This window comes from Helianthus annuus, chromosome 5 (genome assembly GCF_002127325.2).
Source record: "Helianthus annuus cultivar XRQ/B chromosome 5, HanXRQr2.0-SUNRISE, whole genome shotgun sequence".
Taxonomy (NCBI): domain Eukaryota; kingdom Viridiplantae; phylum Streptophyta; class Magnoliopsida; order Asterales; family Asteraceae; genus Helianthus; species Helianthus annuus.
The window spans coordinates 24,786,846-24,814,304 of record NC_035437.2 but is presented as its reverse complement, the minus strand read 5'-3'; the positions used below and the strand labels follow the sequence as shown (position 1 = coordinate 24,814,304).

The 27,459-nt window shown below is 41.3% G+C and overlaps 1 protein-coding gene across 1 annotated transcript; it reads left to right on the top strand.

Moving 5' to 3' along the window:
• Positions 1–15,051: 15,051 nt before the first annotated feature.
• Positions 15,052–19,038, top strand: LOC110942820. The gene has a single exon (XM_022184584.1). It carries the CDS (start codon positions 15,052–15,054, stop codon positions 19,036–19,038), a length of 3,987 nt encoding a protein of 1,328 aa, XP_022040276.1.
• The last annotated feature ends 8,421 nt before the right edge of the window (positions 19,039–27,459 follow it).

Sequence of the window (27,459 nt, the reverse complement as noted above, 5' to 3'; positions counted from 1 at the left end):
AGATAACTTGCATCACTATTAAGTAGCGATTATTAAAGTAAGGTATTAAAACGGGTCAATATATTGATCCGAGCCAGGTATGTGTAATGGCTTAACTACTCATTTAGAATGAAAGGTTCATTGAGAGTTAAATGAAGTCAAATTAGACATTTAGTTACTTTAATAAGTAAACCGAATGATTCAAGTGATGGTCATTGTGATTTGAAAACATAATGATTTTTCAAACAAAATCATAGGTAAAAAGAGGCATTTTGGGTCAAACATGCTTTCAAAAGTCCTTCATCGTAAATGAAGGGCTAAAGTGGACCAAAACGCCCTTGTAAGCTAAATTGAGCAAACGACCTTTAAAGGTTCTTTGGAAATGAGTTTTATGAATAAATAAATAAATACTTAGAATAAGTATAAAAAGCGAAAGATGTTAATCTTTGGTCAATTGACTCTACAGGAGTCTTTGCCGTAAAATAATGATCCAAGGGGTAAAACTCAAAATTTATAAATTACCACATTAATCCGACACAAATATAGTTGTGGAGGAAGATTATTTGATAAGAAATGTGGTAATATAATGCTAGAAACGAATGAAAGCGATTCGTGTTTAAAATATGCTTGAAATCCCCTTAACGGGTCAAAATAAGCATATGAGCGAAAACGAGTTTAAAATACTTATGAAACCCGTGATTTGAACCTAATATGATAGAAAATATCGAAAGTATAAGGTTCATGAGGAATTGGGGTCAAACAAACATGTTTGTTTGATAAAAACATGAACGAGTCAAAATTTGATAAAAAGATAATAACCTGAAGGCTTAGAAGTCTCAAATTTATTTCGGATGTCGGATTTTAACTCCATGAGATGGAGAATTAAATTACGATCACGTAGGAAGAAACATGAGTTAAATCGGATAAAAAATGAGCAAGTTATGCTCGTTTGCGTAAATTATGGTGTGGCTGGAAATGTGCAGGTTTTTAAACAAAACCTACTGGAAAACATGCTTCCTCGCCAAATGCGACGGAGGAGCTTAATTCTTTCGTGACACGCGACGGATGGTCGCGGCCCGCAAGAGTCGGGAAAGAATGGGTCGCGCCCCGCGGGGGCCACCAGAACTGGAAAATTGTTGCTGTTGACTGTTTTGGCTTGCGATTTCATTTAAACATGTTTTAAACGCCATATAACTAACTCATTTCATGTTTTATGAAATGTAGGTCTTATGTAATATACCAGAGAACGATCAAACTCAACGATAAACCGAACACGATCAAGAATTCAAGCTTACGCGAAATAATTTGTCGTCACGTTTTAAACGGCGAATTTACATACAAAACGTTAGAATGTTTATTTATTAAAATGTTTTAACAAACTCGTATTTTAAGTGTATGTTAAACCGTAACTACACTATTATAGTCGGAATTTATATGATAATCGTATAATAATCAACCAAGGGTCTTACATTGTTATTACTTTCAAGTTTATGAAATATCTTAAGAATCAAGAGAAACTTTCCATAACCATCAACATCACTATGAACCAAGAGCAAAATTTAGAGAAATGATTTTATACCTTCAAGGTTCATAGTGGGTTTTGATAAAGTTTGATGATATGAAGCTTGCACCTACTTGAAATCACCCTTAAAACTCTCTTGGAACTTCAAACTAACTTGAAACCTTTTTGGAATGGACTTGGTTCTTCAAGATCAAGATTGAAAATTCAAAATTTGTTGAGAGAAGGGGGTGTTCGGCCGAGATTTTTAGAGAGAGAGAGTGAGAGTGTGATTGTTTGAGATTATGTCTTGGATATGGTGAGATATTGGAAGATTGTAAAGGCATAATCATCACCTTGATATCTCCTAGGCCAACAAGTGGAAGAGAGAGAAGGTGAAACCTCCCCCCTAGCCGCCACCTTGATGTCTTCTCACACACACCTCACGTTTTCATATATATATATATATATACATATACATATATAATTTAATCCAAATACTGGTATTTACTAAATACCGAGTATTTTATCTAGCGTTTTAATTCCGTTTTAGTGCGTTTTAAATTATTTTTATCATTCTATAAAAATAATCTCACTAAAATATTACTGAAATAATTACCAATTGCCTTGACTGGCTGCGTTGACAGTATTTTGTCAGATACGCGCAGTATCGCGCGGTACGCGCTCAAACTCGAAAATTAGTTTTAATTTATTTTTCCTTCCGGACATGATTAAAATTACCATTCTAATCATAACAGACTATTTTTAGGATTTTGACATTTATCGGTTGGTCACCGACGTTCGTTTCGCATTTTAGTCGTTACGCGATAAGCGTTTATCTTATTGTTGCCAACATAATTTTTATCAATGTTTGGATTTACCAACACATCTAATATCACATATAAACATCAATATCAGTCAAATACAACCTTTATTTATTCATGACACGTGCTACATTTATATTGTAACATTTGTGCTTGTAATCATTATGAACAGTTCAATTACCAATAAAACAATGTTATTTTATCCCAATGATTGTTTGATCTTGTTTTACATTTTTCGTATTTTAACTTTTGTTCAATTTCAAACTCTACATCGCTTTCTGGAGAAATATACGCAAACTAGTACGTAAACGTACTCAGTTTAACGCGACAAATACTCCGGAACATCAACATATACTCAACATACCTTAAATAACCTTTACATAACTTAGAAATAAGTTTTGAAGGCTTTGGTATGGCAAAAACAAGTTAATTCGCTTACAGGGACTAAACTTGACAAACTGCGAAAGTATGCCAATTTAAACTGTAACGAACATTCCGGAACATGACCATAAGTTAAACATACCATAAATATCTTTTACATAGCTTAGAAATAGGCTTTGAGGGGTTTGGTATGCTAAAACAAACTTTTGGATCATTCAGGGGCTAAAAGTGTCAAAAAGTGCACAAGTTTGCACTTTCGCACATAACTTACGTTCTGAATACAGCCGGACATCCAAAAATCCCGTCAAAGTTTTGGGTTAATAGTGTGAACATGTGCGAACTGGAAGAGTGAATGCCTGTACCCTGGGTTTTCTGTCTAAGGCTAGAGTGTTCGTACAAATCCACATAATCGGACCAGTCACTCTTACCTGGGAACTCTTGGGGTGAGTGTTCACTTATAGGCGAGCATGTCTTCGCGATACACTAATTCTGACCCATTTACTTTGACTAGACATTTCATGTCGCTTGTTTGCTTTGCGATGCATAACCGCCATCTTTGCTTTTATTGATTTTGCTTCATCTCATTCTCTTCATCCAATCATCTCACTCGTTTCATTTCATGTTTTTCTCTTCTAGAATGCCTCCTCGACGCGACAACCAGATAGCTACTGCCGAGCTGGCGAAGATTATTGCGCAGCAGATGGCTGCTCAATTCCCAAATCTCTTCGCTCAATGGAACCAAGCCAACAACAACAACAATGGTACATGCAAATACAAGGATTTTAACTCGGCTAAGCCACTCAAGTTTAGTGGTTCTGAGGGAGCAACTGGGCTTCTTCAGTGGTTCGAGAGCATCGAGAACACTTTTCGCCACGTGTAGTGTCCGGATAATCGCAAGGTCGAGTTTTCTTCAAGCGTGTTTCAGAAGAGGGCTCTTACATGGTGGAATGGGGTTATGAGAGATCAAGGTGCAGAAGTTGCTCTAGCTCAGACATGGGCTGAACTGAGAGCTCTTATGATGAGGGAGTTTTGCCCTCGTCATGAACAACGGGCGTTGGAGAAAGAATTTGATGTTTTGAAGCAAGATAGTGGCGAGCACAGGGCTTATACGGATAGGTTTGAGGAGTTGAGTCTGCTTTGCCCAACTATGGTTACCCCACTCGATAAGGCCATCGAAAGGTACATCGACGGCCTACCTGACTCAGTACAAGACATCCTTACTGGTAGCAACCCTTCCACACTCCGTCAGGCAATCGAGTTATCAGCAACACTGACTGAGTCGCAAATTCGAAAGAATAAGCTACACAGGAAGGGTGACAAGGGCAAGAAGCAGTCGGCTGACAAGGAAGATAGCAAGAAAGGTCAAAACAAGAAGGGAAAGGATTCTGGTTCCTCAAGGGGGTCAAGGAAGCGTAAGGCTTCCCAAAACTATGCTGTCACTGCCCAAGCTAACCAGGCAGCTCCCAACCAGCCTCCAGCAAAGAAGCCCTATTCGGGAAGTGCACCTTTGTGCAATCAATGCAACAGTCACCATCAGCCGCAATATCAGTGCCGTTTCTGTACCAATTGTGGGAAGTCAGGTCACCTTGCCGATGTTTGTCGGTTTGCTCAGAATCGCGCAGTTCAGAACCCTGCTCAACAGGTTGCTCAGCAACAGGGTCAGGCTGCACGACCAAACTACCCACCAGGTGCTTGTTATAACTGTGGGGATCTGACCCACTACAGAAATCGGTGTCCCAGGCTAGCCAACCAGAACCAGAATGCAAACCAAAATCAGGCTCAGGCTCGAGGTCGAGTCTTCAACATGAATGCACAAGAAGCACAAGCAGACAACGAAGTGGTGAACGGTACGTTCTTTATTAATAATCAGCCAGCATCTGTTCTTTTTGATTCGGGTGCCGACAAGAGTTTTGTGTCATTGTCTTTTGAGACAATGCTTCGCGTGTCTAGAACAAAACTAAGTAAACCTTTGACAGTAGAGGTTGCCAGTGGTGAACCCATTGTTCTTAATTCTGTTCTACGCAACTGCCAGTTGAACCTTAACGATCATATTTTTCCTATTGACCTCACGCCAATGCAACTTGGAAGTTTCGACGTTATAGTGGGTATGGATTGGTTATCTAAGCATCGCGCAGAGATAGTTTGTTCTGAGAAGATTGTTCGTGTGCCGCTGTCGACAGGCGAGATCCTACAGGTTCGTGGTGAGAAGCCTGCCGGTGGTCTCAAACTCATGTCTTGTTTTAAAGCTCGGAAATATCTGCGAAAGCACTATGTGGCTTTCTTAGCACATGTCACAGCAGATAAAGGCAAGGGTAAGACTATTTCAGATATTCCTGTCGTTCGGGATTATTCTGAAGTTTTTCCTGAAGAGTTACCTGGTCTACCCCCAGCACGCCAAGTCGAGTTCCGTATTGATCTCGTACCTGGTGCAAATCCCATTGCCAGAGCTCCATACCGTCTTGCACCGTCCGAGATGCAAGAGTTGTCTAAGCAGCTTCAGGAGCTCTCTGACAAAGGTTTTATCCGTCCTAGCTTTTCACCTTGGGGTGCTCCCGTTCTTTTTGTAAAGAAGAAGGATGGATCTTTCAGGATGTGTATCGATTACCGTGAGCTTAACAAGCTTACCATCAAGAATCGGTATCCCCTACCTCGCATTGATGATCTTTTTGATCAATTGCAAGGCGCTTCTTATTTTTCAAAGATTGATCTACGATCTGGGTATCATCAGCTTCGTGTGCATGAAGAAGACATTCCCAAGACAGCATTCCGCACTCGTTATGGACATTATGAGTTCACAGTCATGCCATTCGGTTTGACTAATGCTCCTGCTGTTTTCATGGACTTGATGAATAGGGTCTGCAAACCTTATTTGGATAAGTTCATTATCGTTTTCATTGATGACATTTTGATATATTCTAAGACGCGAGCTGATCATGAACAACATCTTCGACTTACGTTGGAACTCCTAAAGAAAGAGCAACTTTTCGCCAAATTCTCCAAGTGTGAATTCTGGCTTAAAGAGGTTCAATTCTTGGGACACATTGTCAACGAACAAGGTATTCATGTAGATCCCTCCAAGATCAGTGCCATTAAGGATTGGGATACGCCTACTACTCCTACTGAAGTTCGTTCTTTTCTTGGTCTAGCGGGTTATTACCGCCGCTTCATTAAGAACTTCTCAAAGATTGCAGTTCCTCTAACTGCTCTAACTCAGAAGAACAAGCCATTTGATTGGGGAGTCAAACAAGAGGAAGCATTTCTGACTTTGAAACAAAAGCTTTGCGACGCGCCTGTCCTAACATTGCCTGAGGGCAATGATGATTTCGTCGTTTATTGCGACGCATCTAAATTAGGTCTTGGCTGCGTCCTGATGCAAAGAAACAAAGTCATAGCATACGCATCAAGGCAGTTGAAGATACATGAGAAAAACTACACCACTCATGATCTTGAGTTGGGTGCAGTTGTCTTCGCTCTTAAGATCTGGAGACACTATTTGTACGGTACAAAATGTGTGGTTTTCACTGACCACAAAAGTCTTCAACATATCTTCAATCAAAAGGAACTCAATATGAGGCAACGACGTTGGGTTGAACTTCTAAACGACTACGACTGCGAGATCCGCTACCATCCTGGTAAGGCGAATGTCGTAGCCGATGCATTGAGTCGCAAGGAACGTACTAAGCTTCATTGTGTACGTGTCCAATCTGTTATTCAAACCGATATCCAAGCTCGTATTTCTCAGGCTCAACAAGCTTGTGTTTCACAAGGTTTGATGGATAAGGAATTTCCTTATCACATAACACCTGCTCTTGAACTGAAGGACAACGGATCGTATTACTTCATGGACCGTTTGTGGGTCTCGAGCCAAGATAATCTTCGTACCTTGCTTATGGATGAAGCCCATAAGTCTCGTTATTCTATTCATCCTGGCTCAGATAAGATGTATAAGGATCTTCGTATACAGTATTGGTGGCCTGGTATGAAGAAAGACATTGCCTTATACGTATCCAAATGCCTTACTTGTCTTAAGGTTAAGGCTGAACATCAGCGTCCTTCCGGATTATTGGAGCAACCAGAGATCCCAGTTTGGAAATGGGAAAACATTACTATGGATCTCATTACTAAACTCCCGCGCACAAAGAAAGGTCACGATGCCATCTGGGTAGTCGTTGATCGTCTTACAAAGTCAGCGCATTTCTTGCCAATCCGTGAGGATTTTTCGGCTGACAAACTTGCTCAAATCTATGTAGATGAAATTGTAGCTCGACATGGTGTTCCTTTGAACATCATTTCTGACAGAGATGCTCGTTTCACTTCTCATTTTTGGAGAACCATGCAATCTGCTATGGGATCTCAACTTAATCTGAGCACAGCTTATCATCCGCAAACGGATGGTCAATCTGAAAGAACAATCCAGACACTGGAGGATATGCTTAGAGCTTGTGTGATCGATTTTGGTGGTAGTTGGGATTCACATCTTCCATTGGTTGAATTCTCCTACAACAACAGTTATCACTCCAGCATCAACATGGCTCCTTTCGAGGCTCTCTATGGTCGAAAATGTCGTTCACCAGTCTGCTGGAATGAGATTGGCGAGGCTCAACTTACTGGACCTGCCCTCATTTTAGAGACAACAGATAAGGTTAAGAAAGTTCGTGATAACCTTCAGACAGCTAGAAGCCGTCAAAAGAGTTACGCGGACCTAAAACGCAAACCCTTGGATTTTCAAGTCGGTGATCTTGTATTACTTAAGGTCTCACCTTGGAAAGGTGTGATCAGATTTGGAAAGAAAGGAAAACTTGCACCTAGATACGTTGGACCATTCAAGATCGTCGAAAGAATCGGTAAGGTAGCCTACAAACTTGAGTTACCTCCTGAAATTGGAAATGTTCATCCAACTTTTCACGTGTCCAATCTCAAGAGGTGTTTAGCTGATGAGAACCTCCACATACCGCTTGACGAGATTCGTGTTGATAAAACACTGAAATTTGTTGAGAAACCGGTAGAAATCATGGAACGTGAAGTCAAGTGGCTCAAACGCAAGCGCATTCCTTTGGTCAAGGTTCGTTGGGAATCAAAGCGTGGACCCGAGTTTACTTGGGAACGTGAAGATCAAATGAAGGCAAAATATCCACATCTTTTTCCACGAGTTTCCTCTAAATAAATTTCGGGACGAAATTTCCACAAGTAGGGGAGACTGTAACATTTGTGCTTGTAATCATTATGAACAGTTCAATTACCAATAAAACAATGTTATTTTATCCCAATGATTGTTTGATCTTGTTTTACATTTTTCGTATTTTAACTTTTGTTCAATTTCAAACTCTACATCGCTTTCTGGAGAATTATACGCAAACTAGTACGTAAACGTACTCAGTTTAACGCGACAAATACTCCGGAACATCAACATATACTCAACATACCTTAAATAACCTTTACATAACTTAGAAATAAGTTTTGAAAGCTTTGGTATGGCAAAAACAAGTTAATTCGCTTACAGGGACTAAACTTGACAAACTGCGAAAGTATGCCAATTTAAACTGTAACGAACATTCCGGAACATGTCCATAAGTTAAACATACCATAAATATCTTTTACATAGCTTAGAAATAGGCTTTGAGGGGTTTGGTATGCTAAAACAAACTTTTGGATCATTCAGGGGCTAAAAGTGTTAAAAAGTGCACAAGTTTGCACTTTCGCACATAACTTACGTTCTGAATACAGCCGGACATCCAAAAATTTATGTAAGCATCTCAGTATTATGCCTTAGTGTTTGGAATGAGAAAAATCCATTCGTCGCGCAATTTGGATCGTCTTTCGCGCTTATGCGCATTCCGTCGTAATTAACCGAACATCGCGACCGTACGGCCAAACGAACCGACATCCGACATATTTTTGAGCACATTTTAGGTCCCCTATACTTTAACTTCATTTTAGAGCTTTGAAATGGGGTTAACGGGGCTTAAAAGTAACAAAAACGCATCAAAAACCAAGTTTTGGTGCTGCAGGGACTAAAATGGTAAATCTGCCAAACTAGGGGCTTACGGACCGTAAGCCAAAGCCCATACGGTCCGTAAGGGGTCCCCAGTACAGCAGAACCCACATTTAATGCTGATTGGCTCTTCAGATCGCGAAAGGTCCGATTGCCTTTTCACCCAATGAAAGGCCAAGGGCCATATTCAGTGAATCTAGCTAGGTAACACATGTACGCACAAGATCGTGGCACGATATTCGATAAAACGATCCTAACGGTTCCACTTTTCCTATAAATACCCCCCCCCCCTTTGTTCCAAAAACCCACAAAATCAGATCTTAAGGCTATAAGTTGGAACCATTGTTTCATACCTGAGCTATTTGATCTAGATTAGCACTCGGGGACCCTCCGTAAGTCTTCTTTCGTTCTTTTATTCGCTTTTCGAGTCCGAAAGTCGACGTTTTGTTGACTTTCTGCATTGACCAGTTTATGGTCGATGCGAAGTTCATCAGAACTTCATAACGTGAGCGTGATCACGATGGTTATAGTCCGTAGTGACTATACCTACTAATCACCACGTTATCTAGGCTCAGTGACGAGTCGTAGTTTCGGCCAAAATGTGCATTTCTTGCATATTTTGTAACCAAACTACTCGTGGGCATCAAAGCCGTTTGTTTTGATGTCAAACATGTTTTCAAACTTAGTTAAGCATGTTCTAACATGCTTAGCTCGTCACTTTTAGTTTAGTGCTTATATAGGGTCGTAAGGTAAGCGATCTAAACCATCGCTTATACTTTCGAACCCGACCCATTTGGTCGATCATTAGGATCCGACCAAACACATTAGGTGACCATAGCTATAACCTTCCGAGGTTATGCCTTGTGGTCATGATGTTAGGCGTTCCAGACGCGTTCTACGCGAACGACGCGTGAGGTAGCATAAGCTACCTAAACGGGTCGTGATGGGTCGCAAGCACCTAGGTTAAGTTTCATTTTAGTATGTAGGCTTTGTTAAACCATATTACACGAGTCTCCATACTCGTTTGGTTTACGAACCCGCATACTATCCGATCCTTCCGATTTGGTCCGGTATATTAACATAGCTACCTATTAGGTGCCGTTTGATATCCCGTGATCTTTAGCATTATCTGGTTATATTACAAGGAAGTCAAAGCAATCTCAGGTGAGTACATAGAACCCCTCTTTTACTGTTTTCCAAACTGTTTTGGGGTGAAATACATGTGCCTATCTGTTACTTTCATGCTTTTCATGTTTTCACATCGTATATCTGCTATGCTCATTAGTACATTATAGTACATGATTTCATTACATTTTATGCTATGTATGCCCATTGTGTGCGTACTTAGTACATTGATTTACATTACATTTCTGTTGCATATGTTTACTCAGCATATGGACACATTGATTTACATGAACATTTCTGTTGCATATGTTTACTCAGCATATGGACACATTGATTTACATGAACATTTCTGTTGCATATGTTTACTCAGCATATGGACACATTGATTTACATGAACATTTCTGTTGCATATGTTTACTCAGCATATGGACACATTGATTTACATGAACATTTCTGCTGCATATGTTTACTCAGCATATAGGCACATTGATTTACATGAACATTTCTGCTTCGTATGTTTACTTAGCATACTTAGTACAATTGTTTACATCACATGCCTTCATTTTGTTATGACATTTGGTTTGTTTAACATGGGACAATACATTCATTAACATTAGCTACGCCGTTCGTTAGTAGGTAGTGGTACCATAGGAATTGACAACTCCCATTCCTGAAGTCCTGGGTTTGATAGGACTGGAAGGAATGACCGAATTCGATATACATAACTTAGATAAACCTTTAATTTGTTTAAGGGTTTTATCGCTGCAGTCTCAAGGCTTGGATGTATGCATAGTTTACAATACCGCATAGATGTTAATATCAATAGAGCATGCATTTTTCCACAGAACATAATGTTGATTTAAACCACGTGTTACTTCAACGACTTGTTTTGTGCAGTTTACATATGGTTTAAGTTGATACATTTCGCTTACCATACATGATACATTTTGGGATACACATTACATGATTTACATTGAACATAAACACGTTGACATTGACATACACATTTGGTGGTTTTCATTGCACATAAACATTTAACATGGTTTACACAATAACACTTGACATTTGGTTTATACATGAACAATTTACATGGTGGATTGGTTTGGGTAAATGGTTTGAGTAACGTGGAGTATGTAATATGATGCAAACATGGTGGATACGCCGCTGGTACTTCCTATATATAAATGTTTGTATAATATTACATATCTTAACGTTATCTAAATCATTTCAGTTTAGACATATAACATTTTATACCAATAACATACCTTTCATAAAACATTGTCTTACAAAACAACTTATTATATTCAACTCATTTTACTTGGTTACTAGTTTAACCTTGCACTTATCTATATATATCATTTGATGTTATCGTTTTTCAAATGGTTTACAAAGCAAAACAAATTACAAGGTTCATGACTGACTGTTATTAAACATTTCTTTAAACTCAAGTCATGAATCCCATTTTCACAAAAACTATGTATCTCACAGGCATTTTTATGCTGACGTACCTACTTTCACATGTGTTTTCAGGAGCTATTCCATAGGATGATGATCATGACACTAGGGCGGACCTGTGCCTTAGAGAATAAAAATAAAGATAGAATTAGTTTAATTATGTTCTGAACTCTTTGTTTTCCTGTTTGAAACGATGTAGCACTCATGTTTATAAATAAAATACAGCTTTGTATGCCATAGTCATGAAACAATTTAATTCTGTCCACAACACTCCCCGGCGTTTCCGCCGCGGTTGCACGTTATACGCGGCCGGGGTGTGACATATATGGTACAGCCTAAATAGTCGGGCGTCACATTAAAGATGAATGGTAACATATATAGAGATTGAATTTACTATCTACTATATATTTTTAAGATAAAAGAGTAAAATAGAGAACTTGATGTACAGTTTTTTCCAACAATTTTGAGATGAGGAGTAAAATGAAGAACCTAAAGTAAATGCTCTAACCTTTTTATATTATCATAAGAGTTAATTACATAGTTAGTCCCTGTGGTTTGCATAAAATAACATACTTAGGTACTAATAGTTTAAAATCACCTTCTAGGGTATTAACTTTTCACTTTGTAACGTTTGGAGGTATTAACTTCTAGGGTATTAACATAGTTAGTCCCTGTGGTTTGCACAAAATAACATACTTAGGTACTAATAAAATGTGATTTTAAACCTACAAATAACGTTAATATCTCCAAACGTTACAAAATGAAAAGTTAATACCCTAGAATGTGATTTTAAACTATTAGTACCTAAGTATGTTACTTTATGCAAACCACAAGGACTAACTATGTAATTAACTCTTATCATAATCGTTGTTACAACTTTTATAGGTATTTCAAATCCTTAATTAAGGTTTAGGTTTAGCATATATATATATATATATTGTACAGTTTGTGCAATGTAGTTTTAAAATGAAGAAGACTAAATGAAATTCTTTAACAGTAAGTTGCTTTGATGTTTTCTAAAATATATATAGTTTTATAATTAATAAGAAAAACATCATTATTGAAATATTTATGGCTTCTTTTAAGAAACGTTTATAAGACATTTTAATTTTAAATAAAATTAAAACTGAACCATATCTCCATTCTATCGACTATTTCTTGTTGATGAATAAGATGATAGAACATTAAAAAAATAAATTAATTACTTATTTCTGTAAACTTTAAATATTAGAAATTATATATAACTCGTAAATATTAATTAGATCGTGTTATGATGTTATAATATATAGGGTACTCGGAATTCCCTATTTTACCTCGTACGATCTCACAAGAAAACGTAACGCAACCAATGTGAGTATACTCGATCCCATTTTTATTTTAATAGAAAAGAATATAGAAATCTACAAATTTTGAAGTGCACAAATATGAAAAGAATAAACAAAAATTATCATATTTGAATTGTAATTAAGCTCACCAGATTTAACATGTTACCATTTTAGAAGATGTATACGAAAATGATTATGAGCTGTTTTAGTAAAAAAAAATGTGCACCGAAAAAAAAAAGAAGAAGAATGGGGCCTGGGTTCGAACCCAAGCCCTCTGTTTGTTGATATTCAGCCCACAACCACCCATCTACAACATCAGATTGTAATTTCAAGCAGGTTTTAATTAATAAAACTATTTTTAACAGTTTCATCTTCTTGTTTAAAAACCACCAGCGGAATATGTATATGTATATAAAACAACTGTTCTTTCCTTGTTTTTGATTAGAATCGCATGAGTTAAACGAGTGTTTAAACGAAAGAACAAGATTGAGTATGAAGGTATATCGAAACGAACGTGTCGAGTTCCGACGTGAACTTCGGCAGCGTCTTTCTTCTCCGGTGAGATTCCGGTGATCACTTCGTACTCCGTTGAGGTGCAAAGCTTCGGCGGCGACTCGATGTTATCAAGGTGTGTGTTTCGGTCGTCATCCCCGAGTCTCCGGCGACTTCAAGATGGAGCGATCCGGTCTACGGCGAAGGTGCTTGTGGTTCGGAAGGAGGTGGTGTCGAACAGTGAAGAGGGGTTGGGTCGAAACCGATTGAGATGAGGGTGTCGATGATGGTTGATGGCTATTTATATACACGTTTCCAAACTAGTTTCCGTATGATTCGAAGTTTCCAAAACCAGAATGTGGAGATGACTTTTGTATTCGTTCTTGATTGATCGAATAAATGGAAACGTGAATAATGGGATGTCAATCCCGAGTAATCAGGTTGATGAGGATACGTCCTTAGTCGGATCGAATCATCCTGAGGCATAGAGCCGAGCCATAATACACAAAGTCGGACCGATCCCAAGCCACAAACGGAATGAACGAGTGTGGTGGCACGCCATAACAAACCGGGCCCCACAGGCATAACTGCCATGACAGTGACTGGTCCGACCTTAACTAACTTGCCACATCAGCACACCCAAAGACTATAAATACTCTACTCAAACCTCCAAAAACCGGTAACTGCTACTCTCTCACTCTAAACTCTCCTCTCTCTCTCTCCCTGACCTATTTCCTCCTCACAAATACTTATTCTCACGCCCGAGCTTGGTCACAGAGAGACCCCCCTCCCTGTGACGAGGCTAACGGTGTGCTGTTTCCTTGTGATCTTGCAGGTTCATTGCTTGATCATCTGAAGCTCTACTCTGACCAGGTCGTACCAACTGGTTTTTGAGTCTTCAGTGGCGCCATCCCCTCGAGTTCACATAATTCATTTCCTTGTCTTTGTTCATGGCAGAATCAACGACAGCAGTCTCCACCAGCACTTTCCCATCTTACAATGATATATGGGAAGGAAACGCTAGTTCCACAACTGTTTCAGCAACAGTTGCTGCCTCAGCAGCTTCGATAGGATCCGCGTCGGCTCCTCTAGCTGCACACCTTGTAGGCGGAAGCTCTGTCACCACGCTGTCTGTTACTGCCCCAGTTATCAAGCCATTACCTAGTTTCGACAACGCTTTCCTTTTAAGGAATGCCGATCTGTTGCGTCAGTTACAGCAGCAGCAACAGCGAGATGAGATGCTGCAAAGTCTCCGAGCAAACTTGTTTACCAATGCCTATCCAGGGGGAAACCCTGTCTCCGTTGGACCCTTCGCTTCCGGATCTCTGGTGAGTTCTATGCTCTCTACTCCTATACCACGCGTTACACAATTTTCCTCGGTAACAAGTGCTCCGATGAATAACGGTCTAAACGACCTGTTTCTCCAGGGATCTGTGGGTTTAAACCCCCAAGACCAAGAGCTGCTCATGCCATACCATCCCACGTCTATGACTTCCCAATCGAAGTTTACGTTACGGATCGTCAACGCTCCACTCCCAGATAAGCTGAAGATGCCTCCCACGTTAAAATTTTACGATGGCACGTCCGACCCGGATGACCATATGTTTGCGTTTGCCGGAGCGGCTAAGGTCGAGCAGTGGCCTATGCCGGCTTGGTGCCTAATGTTCGCCCAAACTCTCACCGGATCGGCAAGGGTTTGGTTTGATGGGTTGCCAGAGGGGTCGATTGACCACTTTGAGGATTTCCGACGTATATTCTTGCAAAACTTTTGTCAGCAGCGTCGTTGCAAAAAAGACATTACTGAGGTACACCACATAAAGCGCCGCGACGGAGAATCCGTAGAAGATTTTATAGACTGCTTCAACCGAGAAAGCATGCAGATAAGCGGAGCAGTTGATCAGCTCTGGGTCTCGGGATTTTGTCACGGGGTACGGAACAATCAGTTGGTGGAAAAAACTCCATGAAGATCTCCCAAAAACCATGGAGATACTCATGGAAAGAGCTCGAGCTTTTGTTCGAGGGAAGAGTGCTTGTGGTCAGCCGAGTGAAACAACCACTAGAAATTCCAAAGCACGAACCACATCGTGGAGACGAAACACATCACCACCAAAAGATAGGAACAATAATTGGAATAGAAGCCGTGGCCCGTATCAAAAATCTGATCGAAGCAGTTTTCGGACGGGAAACGTGCGATTCAACAGTTTCTCTGAGCTAACAAAGTCGCCGAGCGAAATCCTCAGCACGGAGACTACTCGTTTCCCTACACCGTCGAAGCAACGAGCCACCTCGGATAAGCACTCCAAGAAATATTGTGAATATCACCGAGACAAGGGCCATACAACTGATGAATGTTGGGCTCTGAAGCAAGAAATCGAAAAGGCCGTACGATCCGGTAAACTCTCACACCTTATAAAAGAAGTAAAAGATGGAAAAAAGCCAGCAACAACAGTTGATAATCCGAACACCGAGCCCGGAATCAATATGATCCGGTCAACCGAACCAAGAGGGGTAAAGCGGTCGAGCCAGCATATGGCGGCATGGATGCACCAACCGACATACTTCCCTCCGGTCGACCCTGACGATGCTCGAGACGGGCCAATTACAATCTCAGATGTGGTCGCTGGACACCTGGTCCGACGAATTTATGTGGACGGAGGAAGTGCCTTTGAGATCATGTATATACAATGTTTCCAGCAGCTGAATCCCCAACTAAATAAGAGACTGATTGAAGTCTCCACCCCTCTGATCAGCTTCTCCGGGGAGGTGGTCCGTCCGATAGGACAGATTACCCTTCCGACCACATTCAAAGAGGGTGATAAAAGCAGAACTGTCCAATTAACCGTCCTGGTTGTTGGTACTCACTCATCGCATAACATAATACTCGGACGACCCGGGTTGAGAGCCCTTGGGGCGATCAGTTCGACAATACATGGAGCTATTAAATTCCCCACCGAGGCCGGAGTCGAAACTATCTTCTCAGAGTCAAACTCGCTTGTTGCCGAAGTAAGACATGCAGCGGAAACAAGCTCTACGAAATCTGAGGTACCTACCGAACTTTGGGCAATCAATCCGGACTTTCCTGAGCAGCAAGTAGCTATTGGCGCTCAGCTCCCAAAACGAACAAAGAAGCTCCTGTGGGAGTTGTTAAGCAATTCGGTAGATGTTTTCGCATGGAAGCACTCTGATATGCAAGGAGTTCCCAGATCTATGGCACAACACCACCTGAACGTAAAAGAATCGATCAAACCAATAGCGCAAAGAAAAAGGCACATGGCGCCGGATCGGGCAAAAGCCATAGCAAAAGACGTTAAAAGCCTTTTAGATGCTGGAATCATTAGAGAGGTCCGGTATCAAACATGGGTTTCGAATCCCGTTTTGGTGCGGAAAAAAGATAATTCATGGAGAATGTGCATCGATTTCACCGATTTAAATGATGCGTGCCCAAAAGATTGTTTCCCGCTACCGGAGATTGATGAAAAAATTGACTCCGTCGCCACGTTCAGGTTGAAATGTTTCTTGGATGCCTACAAGGGATACCATCAGATACAAATGGCGGTCGAGGATGAGGATAAGACAGTCTTTGTCACCAACGAAGGAGTGTATTGTTTTACCAAGATTCCATTCGGTTTGAAAAACGCCGGTGCTACCTACCAGCGTCTAATGAACAAAGCTTTCAAAGACCAGATCGAGCGGAATCTAGAAGTGTACGTCGACGATATAGTGATCAAGAGTCACGATGAAGCTGCCATGTTGAGAGACATACTTGAAACTTTTACTCGGCTCCGAAGCATCAACATGAAGCTGAATCCCAAAAAATGTACGTTCGGAGTAGAAGAAGGAAAATTCCTAGGGGTTATGGTCGGATCAAAAGGCCTACGGGCTAACCCGGATAAAATCGATGCCGTTCTTACAATGAAAGCTCCAACGACAGTTAAAGAAATTCAATCCTTAAACGGACGATTAGCTGCTCTCCATCGGTTCTTATCAAAAACAGCAGATAGATCTCTCCCGTTCATGGACGTGCTCAGAAAAAGCTTTAAATCAGAGTTCAAATGGACCGAGGAAGCTGCACGAGCTTTCGAAGAGCTCAAAACTTGCCTCGGCACGTTACCAACGCTCACTGTACCAGAAAAAGATGAAGTACTGACCGTCTACCTGGCTGCGTCACATGGAGCCATCAGTGTTGTACTAGTTGCTCACCGAACCAGGGCGCAAATCCCGATTTATTATGTGAGTCGAACGTTAAAAGATTACGAAACAAGATACTCATACTTGGAAAAATTGGCCCTGGCACTAGTCCATGCTTCGAGAAGACTTCGCCGATACTTTCAAGCTCACCCAATCGAAGTACGAATAGACCAGAGAATCCAGCACGTTCTCCGACGACCTGAAGTTTCGGGTCGAATGGCAAAATGGGCAATTAAATTGGGCGCGTTCAATATCACCTTCCGAACTAAAGGTCCGCTGAAAGGACAGGTAATAGCAGATTTCTTAGTTGAAATTCCAGAAGATGAAGGAATGAAAGAAATTGAAAAAGCCCCAGAGAAGCCTTGGTCCCTGTATACTGACGGAGCTTCTAGTATCGAGGGAGCAGGAGCAGGCCTAATTCTCACCAATCCAGACGGAACGAATATGACGTATGCACTCCGGTTAGAATTCAAGAGCTCAAACAATGAAGCTGAATATGAGGCCCTCTTAGCTGGCCTGCGTCTAGCGCTGAAAGTAGGAGTAAAAAATGTTATAGCCCATGTAGATTCGCTGCTCATAGCAAATCAGGTAAATGGGGAATATGAGGCGAGGGAAGCAAACATGATCGACTATCTCGAGCAGGTGAAACAAGTTATGGCATCATTCGAAGCATGTAGCGTCGAGCATATTCCCCGTAGCAAGAATAGAAAGGCAGATGCCTTGAGCAAATTGGCGTCGATATCGTTCAGTCACCTAGCCAAAGAAGTAAGAGTGGAAGTTTTGACTACACCTTCAATTGAAGCTCCGCAGGTTATGCAGGTCGAAGCACCGTCACAAACATGGATGACGCCAATAATCAATTACTTGGTGCATGACGTTTTGCCGACCGACAAAGCGGAAGCAAGAAAGGTCCAAATCAACTCTCTTCAATATCAGATGCAGGAAGGAGGCCTATACCGAAAGACTTTTCTCGGACCACTGTTAAAGTGTCTAGACCCGGAGCAAGCCAGTTATATCATCAGGGAGATACACTATGGCATCTGCGGCATCCATGCCGGACCAAAGATGATAGTGACGAAGGTAAAAAATGCAGGGTATTATTGGCCCGGAATGCATGAAAGTGCAGTAAAAGAGCTCCAACAGTGTGATGAGTGTCAAAGGCACGTGCCAATCAGCCTCCGAGCCAAGAATGAAATGATCCCGGTAACCGCAGCGTGGCCCTTCCAAAAGTGGGGCGTTGATATCGTCGGGCCTTTTCCAAGATCAAGCGGAAGCGCTCAATACCTGCTAGTTGCGGTGGATTATTTCACCAAATGGGTGGAAGCTCGACCATTTACAGTCATCTCCGGCTACAACGTGACGCGTTTCTTCTGGGAACAAATCGTATGCCGATTCGGTCTTCCGCTCTACATTATAAGCGACAACGCAAAACAGTTTGCAGAAAACCCATTTAAGCGCTGGTGCGAAAATCTAAAAATTAACCAAGTCTTTTCCTCGGTTGCCCACCCTCAGGGTAACGAGCAGGTCGAACAGATAAATCGACGAATCGTCGAGGGGATAAAGAGGAGACTCGGTTACGAGGGAAAAGGTTGGGCAGACGAGCTGCCAAACGTTTTATGGGCACACCGAACTTTGCACAAACCTAGCAACGGAGAAACACCGTTTAGTCTTACCTACGGTACCGAGGCAGTGATTCCCGTGAGATCGGACTCCCAAACCAGAGGTGCAAAGATTGGAAGGAAAATGAGCATGAACTCCGATCCAACCTTGACTTGTTAGAAGAGCGCCGGAATATCGCAGCAATCAAAGAAGCCCGATACAAAAAGAAGATTGAGAAGTACTATAACGCCCGGGCAAAACTCTACAAGTTCAAGGTCGGAGATTATGTGTTACGGAACAACGATGCGAGCCGCATCGAGGCTCCAGGCAAGCTAACCCCTAAGTGGGAAGGACCGTACCGAGTCAAAGAGGCTAGCGATAAGGGCTCGTACGTGTTGGAAAAGATCGATGGAACTCCTATACCCCGGACATGGAACGAGGTGCAATTAAAGAAGTGTTTCATGTGAACAGCCTACTACGGCAAAAGAAGATCGCTATTTTATGTTTATCATTTCCAGTTTCCGTATGTAATTCAGGAGGGTAATGCCCCGATAACTTTCTATTTCCTTTGTAACCGGGATGTTTTTTCCCCGGACCAATGACTAGCAAAGCAGTGAATAAAGCGATCTGTACTTTTACAAGTATAAAAATAGCATATGTATAAGTTCGAACAACTCCCTAAATGTGCACAAACGGGCCTCGACCCATGCCTCGCGCCGATCGAGAAGGCTTAAATAGTTCTAAAAATATAAAAATCTATTAAGCAGGCGAAGCACCCTCATTCGGTGCGACCGCTAAATTGAGAAACAAATCCCGAGCGAACAGTAAAAAGTTTGGACGCAAACTAAGTACTAAGTAGCTAAGGTTAAATACCTGATTTAACAAAAATCACAATATCATGCATAATGTGTTACCAGAATATTTTGAACAAACATGTCACTGAACAATAAAAAGGTTGTACGATTACAAAGTAAAAGTTTTAAATTTGAATGACATCATCATCCTCTCCAACAATAGGGAGCATGCTCCTTTGTTGAATGACGGACAAGGGCTTGTCTACTAAGTCCGCCACCTTGTCGAGCACGGAAATTTGAAGTTCGTCAAAGGCCTTTACTGCAGCATCTAATGCATCCTGAGCCCCCGCATCATAGCCCGAAACCTCTTCAGCAGAACGAACTGAATCATGCGCGGCCTTGAAACCTTGCTTTATTCTCGCGTTCGCTCCCACCGCATTAACACTATTAACTAAATCAGCAACAACCTTCTCCAGCTCAGGGCTCTGCTGAACTAGCTTGACGACCCAAGCAACCCCCTCCGTCAAGAACCACTGTTTCATAAGCATAAGCTCCGACATTTGGGCGTAGAGCTCAACCATCTCAGTGTCACAACGGGATAACATACCCTTTGCTTCGTCAATCAATGCGTTATGAGACTCGACGGCCCTATCGCGAGCCCTCTCGAGTTCACCTTTTGCTGAGAAAAAAGTAAAATTCAGTAAGATAGAGAAAAGTATATAAACAAAGAATAGTTCAAAAAAAAAACGTACCAGTTATCAAGCGATGGTAATCGGCCAGGAGTTGATCCTATGACGTTTGCATCTCCTTTAGTTCCGCCGCATGCCTCTCCTCCGAACTAACTTATTTTTTCTCCAGATCAGCAAATTTTTCTTTTAAAGCTTCCAAGTCCTGGAGAGCTTTGTCTCGAGCCTCGTGGGCAGCTGCAGCCGAAGCCTTGGAAGATTTGTTGACTTCCTTTGCCTCCGAGACTTGCCCCTTCAATCGATAAACTTGGGCCCGAAGGGAAACCAGCTCTTGCTTCGCCTTTGATCGGACGTCACTTTCATTCTTCAGGTTAGCAATTTCACGTTTAAGTTTGTGACACGACGATTCCGACTCGACCCAACGCTTGTACGTCTCCACCACCAGAGAGTTCGATTGAGCTTGATTCAACATCAAGGCATTCCCAAGCTCTAGCCCGCTCATCTTGCGATAGTGAGAATGTTCAGCAGGGGTCCCCAAGTGAAATAACGACATCTTGGCCGTAAGAGCATCCACAATCCTGTCTTTGTTCACCAATGACCATTCCGGTACGTACTTCTCCAGAGCATGAGCTGAATCCTTGTCTTCAATACCACCCGAACCTAACTCCCGGGATAAGAACACAGCTTCAGTGTCATACCATAAAGGAGAAGAAGAGGCACTGTCACCACCATCAACTAGCGAAGGGCTCGGCCTAGATACATTAGACGCAACCCCCGTAGTGAACTTACCCGAAGGAGAAGGTTCGGTTTTCTTAAGATCAGATGTACGCAAGTCGGTAACGACCTTAACACCACCTCCGCCAAAGGACAACGGGCTTAACGGAGTTTTTAAATGATCCCGTGGAGTGCGGCCCCCATGGAGATGAGCATCTAAATTTGCCAAAACACCTCCGGCAGTAGAGAACTCGGTAACCTGGTCGTCGTCATCAAGTGTAATTGTTTTAAAATCTGCCTTCTTCCTTTTCAGTTGTTTGGGTGTCGGGTCACTTTTGGTCGGAGCAGCCCGTTTTCTTTTCAAACTAACTTGGGGCTCCCCTCCTTCATCCTCCTCATCATCTTCGTCTTCATTCTGGCCATCACCCCCCTTTTCTCCGCCAGCACGCGTCTCAGTTTCCCCGACAGAAAGATGAATTCCCTCGTCCTCGATCACAAATATAGAAACGGAACCTTTCATCCCTGCTGAACCAGCTTTTCGACCCCCCAGCATCATCGACCGTAGCTATCGCCTGAATCGGAGCAGCGGGCAACACCTTCGCCACAGGGGCAGAACCCGAACCACCTTGAGCTGCCAGGTCAGCTTGAACCGCCGAACCACCCTGATCACCAGGAGCATCGGGCGCACAAATCTGATAAAGATTCTCATGTACAAGGTGTAAATACGGGGGATCACCTTTCGGAGTCTTGGTGGCTCGGATGTCTAGCTCCTTGGAGTCGAAAATTTTAACCGTAAAGCCTCCTTTAAACCCATAGCTGCACAAAAAGACAAACGATAAATAATATCTATCACCGAACAGAAGTGTCGAACAAAAAAAATATATATAAAAATACAAACTCAATAAAAATACAGAGAAGCACCACACAACTGACCCTCTTTGTTCCATCGGAGGGCAGGATACCACTCCGGTTCGACCCACATCGTGCTGATCCGCCCCATGACAAGGACGTGTTCCGGATATTTCTGTATACGTCCGGCCTCCTTAATCAAATCAGCATACAACTTCTTATTATACTCAAAGTCTTCAGGAAGAGGAGGCGGGAGTTTCGACTTTTTTAGCCTCCATGTCATGAACTCCGGAACGCACCGATCGTCAACTAGAAAAAAATGATCTTTCCAATCTTTTATACTCGTGGTAATCCATGTGTAACAGCAAGAGTTTTTGTCCCTGACTTCAAAAGTATACCAGTTGCCGGACCGGTTCAACTTGTAAAAAGCCCGGAACACATCCAAATCCGGGTCGGACCCTAAACCATGACAAGCCAACTCGAAATGGCACACCTTGGCAAGGCCAAAAGGGTTCATCTGAGTCAAGTGAACCTCGTGAAACAACAAAACTCCGACCAAGAACTTCGTCAAAGGAAGACGATAGTTACAATAGTCGAAAAAGCGGGTGTAAATCCCTATCTTTCCCGGAACGAAGGGATAGATAGGCGTGTTCTTTTTCGGAAGAACAGGGTGTAGCGATGCGGGAATCGTATAGCTTTCTATATACCAGTCTAAGCCCTTTTGGGTCAAGATATTAAAACAGCCAGACAGGTTACTTTTATTCGCCATAGCAAGAAAGAAGTTTACTAACCTGAATATATGAGTCGATTTCGCCAACAAAGAGGAAGAAGAAGAAAGGAAGAAAAAGAAGATGGAGTAAAAAAAGGTGAAAGTGAAAAGTCGTTTTTTCTCACCTCCTTTTATAGGTAAGGGGCACCGCCTCAAAGAAATCCAGTAAGAAAGTGCCACGTCATGACAGCTGACGTAAATCAAGCGTCGTGTCAAGAGGGAAAAGTTAAAGTTAACCGGCGGTCACCAAACTTAGGTCACCGCCCAATTTCAAACTTTGAAATCGATAAAAACCGCCAATAAAAACCGTGGACCTCAAAATACTCTGACAAATAGTTCGAAGTCTTTGCTAAACAAACACTACGAACTAGGGGGACTTGATGAGGATACGTCCTTAGTCGGACCGAATCATCCTGAGGCATAGAGCCGAGCCATAATACACAAAGTCGGACTGATCCCAAGCCACAAACGGAATGAACGAGTGTGGTGGCACGCCATAACAAACCGGGCCCCACATGCATAACTGCCATGACAGTGACTGGTCCGACCTTAACTAACTTGCCACATCAGCACACCCAAAGACTATAAATACTCTACTTAAACCTCCAAAAACCGGTAACTGCTACTCTCTCACTCTAAACTCTCCTCTCTCTCTCCCTGACCTATTTCCTCCTCACAAATACTTATTCTCACGCCCGAGCTTGGTCACAGAGAGGCCCCCCTCCCTGTGACGAGGCTAACGGTGTGCTGTTTCCTTGTGATCTTGCAGGTTCATTGCTTGATCATCTGAAGCTCTACTCTGACCAGGTCGTACCAACTGGTTTTTGAGTCTTCACAGGTAATCAAGCAGAAAAGGAAACCCAGCTGGTTTCTTCGCGGTCAATAGTTGCTGGGCGACAAAATCAAAATGAACCGAAATTATCGCTTATTTAAATTTCAAAAGATATGCCGTTTGTTCGATATGAAGATAGTGGCGGAGTGGTTATATGCGAGTTTGGTTTTGGCGGAGACCCAGGTTCGAGTCCCTTCTCCACCACTATTTTATTTTTTAAATAAAACTTAGAGATTATACAGGTGGCACCCTTAACTATTAATAGCTTGGCTGACTAGAAATGTTAACTTGGTTAAGTTATATAACCTTAAATCCCACTTGAAACCCTAACGAAATTAACCAGGTTATTATTATTTTTATATAGTGAAAGGAACAAAACTTTTAATAATTAATTAATTTAATTAATTAAACTAATGAATAATAAATAAATAACCATATTCATAAACAAATTATAACGATTATTTATTTCGCGAAGCTTTCGAGTTTCAAGGGTCGGATTTTGGGAAATCCAATTTGACAGATGTTACAGTCTCCCCTACTTTAGGAGATTTCGTCCTCGAAATCTAAGAGGTAGTATTGTATATGTAACACCTCGGAATTTTATATCAAATCGTATGGCAACACGTGTCCAATCAACTCTCAAATATGCCACAATGTTCGACGGGATGGACTAATTCTGTAAAATAGTGGAAGATTGGATGTGGAGGGACCAAATATGTTAACATGACAAAAGATTGGCCTCTGAGTGACCCTTACGGACCGCAAGGCCTAATGCCTTACGGACCATAAGGCAATTAAAACATTGTATCTGACAAAGCCTTACGGACCGTAAGACTTTAAGGCTTATAGACTGTATGACTTTAAGGCTTACGAATCGAAAGCAATTATGAAACCATGGGCGCTGAGGTCCTTACGGTCTGTAAGGGACCGTGCTCGCAGTTTTCACTTGCAGACCAAGGCAGTCTGCTCTCGTGCCACCTCTCTCGTGAATTTCCACCCTTGTTCAGCTTCTTACACCTCACAAAACACCTAGAACCATCCTAGAACCTCCTTTAACACTTGGCTTAATCCTACTTCACTCATTAAAGAATAAAAAGGTTTGCTCATTTCTAAATCTTCTTTCTATCACTCTCTCATAGAGTTTGCTTCTTCATAGAGGCCTCCAACTGAGTTCATTTTCATCCTAGAACACTTGTAAGTGTTCCTTCATAGCTCATTCTTTTTCTAGGCTATGTTATTAGCCGAAAGTCAAGCAAATTGACTTTTGCTTTGACTTTCGGTTATGACCATTATGGTCAAGCCAATGTTCAAATTGAACATGGCTACGCGATCGTAATTAGGTAGGTGATAATCCCATATGAGTGCATCTCCTGAAGATCAAGTTAAGTTGGTCAAATGACAGGTCAAAGTTATAATAAAATAAAAGTCAAAACGCAGTTTTTTTGGAAAACATATAAAATGAACCTATAAACGTTTAAACACATATTTTTTACATTATATCAGTTGGTATAACATATTAGAACATGTTTAAGCATGTTCAACCCATCATTTCCAGTTTATAGTTCGGTTTGCAACCGAAAGTCAAGCAGTTTGACTTCTGCGTTGACTTACGATTCTGACCCGATTTAGCTAAGTTAGCTACTGATTTGAAGTTGCATTATGATCATATTTATGTATGGAATAGCCCTTTGAGGTCATACCATTTGATCATAATCAGTTGTTGGGTTTTATGCAAGTTATTGAATTATGCCATAAAAATACCAATTTTGCCCTTTTGTGCAAAATTGGTTTTGAACTATAATGAACTTATAAAATGGAATACCTACTGATATGGTAATGTCATAATCATGTTTTGGGATAATAAACTTGACATTGACTCATCCAATCACCCGATACCGCCTATGCGCGTACGGTTAACTTATGTAACTTAGTTTATGTAACTTAGGCGAATTGGGTTAAACTCTCTCAATTTCACTTCTAATCAGAATGTATTATTGTTTGCCCTATATTATACAAGTCATAGTACTTGTAAGGGTTTAAACCACATTCTATCCGGTCACCGCTTAATCTAGTGAACCATACCGTTTTCTTTATATAAATTAACCAGTCCAAGTCCAGTAAATTGCAACCTTACTTGTTATTTTGTTTGAACGGCTGTGCTTATATATTGTCTTTGGATTGTAAAGACTTAAGCCAGGTAAATACTCTTAACTTATTTTCCTATACGAGCTTGGGATACGGTTAATTATTACCGCTTGGTCGGGTATGGGATCAGTGACAGATTGTGTCTAAAAATCCAATAACCTATTTTAATTCGTATTGCTTGATAACTTAAACATTGGGGGTTAATGCGACCGTGTCCTTGATATACTCGGCTCATTTAATTGCAAATAGCCACGACTTAAGCACGGGGTATAGGTATACACCTTACAGATGCTAATGCTATGATAAAATATTTTTATACCCTTTTATGGGTTTACCCTTTTATAGGGTTAAAGTGGCGTGTCGATTAATCATGTTATCGGAGTTTAGTTCCGGGCCCTATATGTATTGACAAACATGTAATACTGATAATAAGAGATATATTTTATCCCAAGTTATTTATGAAAATATGTGTACCATAGTGTAATGAAATGATTTTGAATATTTTTAAATTGTGTCGGGTATTTGTATTTACCAGTGAAAACTAACGTATCTTCAAAAGACTAAGCGCAGGTTACAAAATACGTAAATAGGCTGGAAGCTGCCAGGTAATTGCTTAAGTGGAATTTACAACTCCATGCAAGAAGCCTAGTAGTCTCTTTATATAATCTTTTGTTATTCTGATCCGCCTGTGGATCTTTTATACATTTTCCGTCTGTATTATATTTGAACATTTGGATATTTGGACATTTGTACTTTGTAATAGTTATTTTATACTCCCAAGACTTCTGTTATGTTAACTGGGAATATCCATATCAATTTGTCACATATATACCTCAAGTCCGGGCCCATCGGGAAATGTGGGTGTGACGGGTTGTTATCAGAGCCAACATTTGAGTGAATTAAACACTAGCCTTTTGTGTTTAATCGCAGCTTGTATTAATCATTGAGACATAACTTCAATGATCATTTTGTTTTACACTCAATGTAGTGTTAAATTATAATTAGGCAGTTGTGACAATGAGCACACTGACCGAGAAAGGTGGAGGACATATGTCCAAGCCTTATAGCCCTTCTGATCCGTTGAGATCACGGCTAATATTATCAAGTCATCAAATTTGATGACCATTTTTATTATACTCATACATATTGCACTGAGCAATGACTTATTAATGGCTTTTAGCCCAAAGATCTATACATGGCAAACTAGAACTCTGGTAATGCTATTGACGAGCGTGGTAACATTGGACACGCTACTCGTGAAGGCGAAGGGAATGACCTTCAAGCCCTGATTGCCGCTGAAGTCGGCAAAGCCATGGAAAATTTCATGGGCAATTTTAAAGGATCGGGTTCGACCCATCTAAAGTCCCAATCAATTCCACATCCTTCCACACCTAAATCTGAGAGCTCACATTAGTCCTTAAATGAGAGGAGTGAGCCTAAACAAGTTGCCAAAGAGAAAACCCAGACTGTTAGGTGCACATATAAATACTATGTATCATGTAAACCTTGATACTTCACGGGAGAGAAAGGAGCCATCGATGCCATGAAAGGGCTTGATGAAATGGAGACTGTTGTAGACATTTGCGACTGTGCTGATAGAGACATTGTCAAGTATGTATCTCAATCTTTCAAGGCGATGCCTTAACATGGTGGAAGGCCATGATACAGTCGACAGAGAAAGTGTCCCTGTACAATATGAAATAGTCCAAATTTGTGGACTTAATCAAGGAGACGTATTGTCCTCCTCATGAAGTAGAAAAGGTGGAGTCGGATTTCTTGACTCTAACCATGAAGAACCTAGATTGTCGGAAG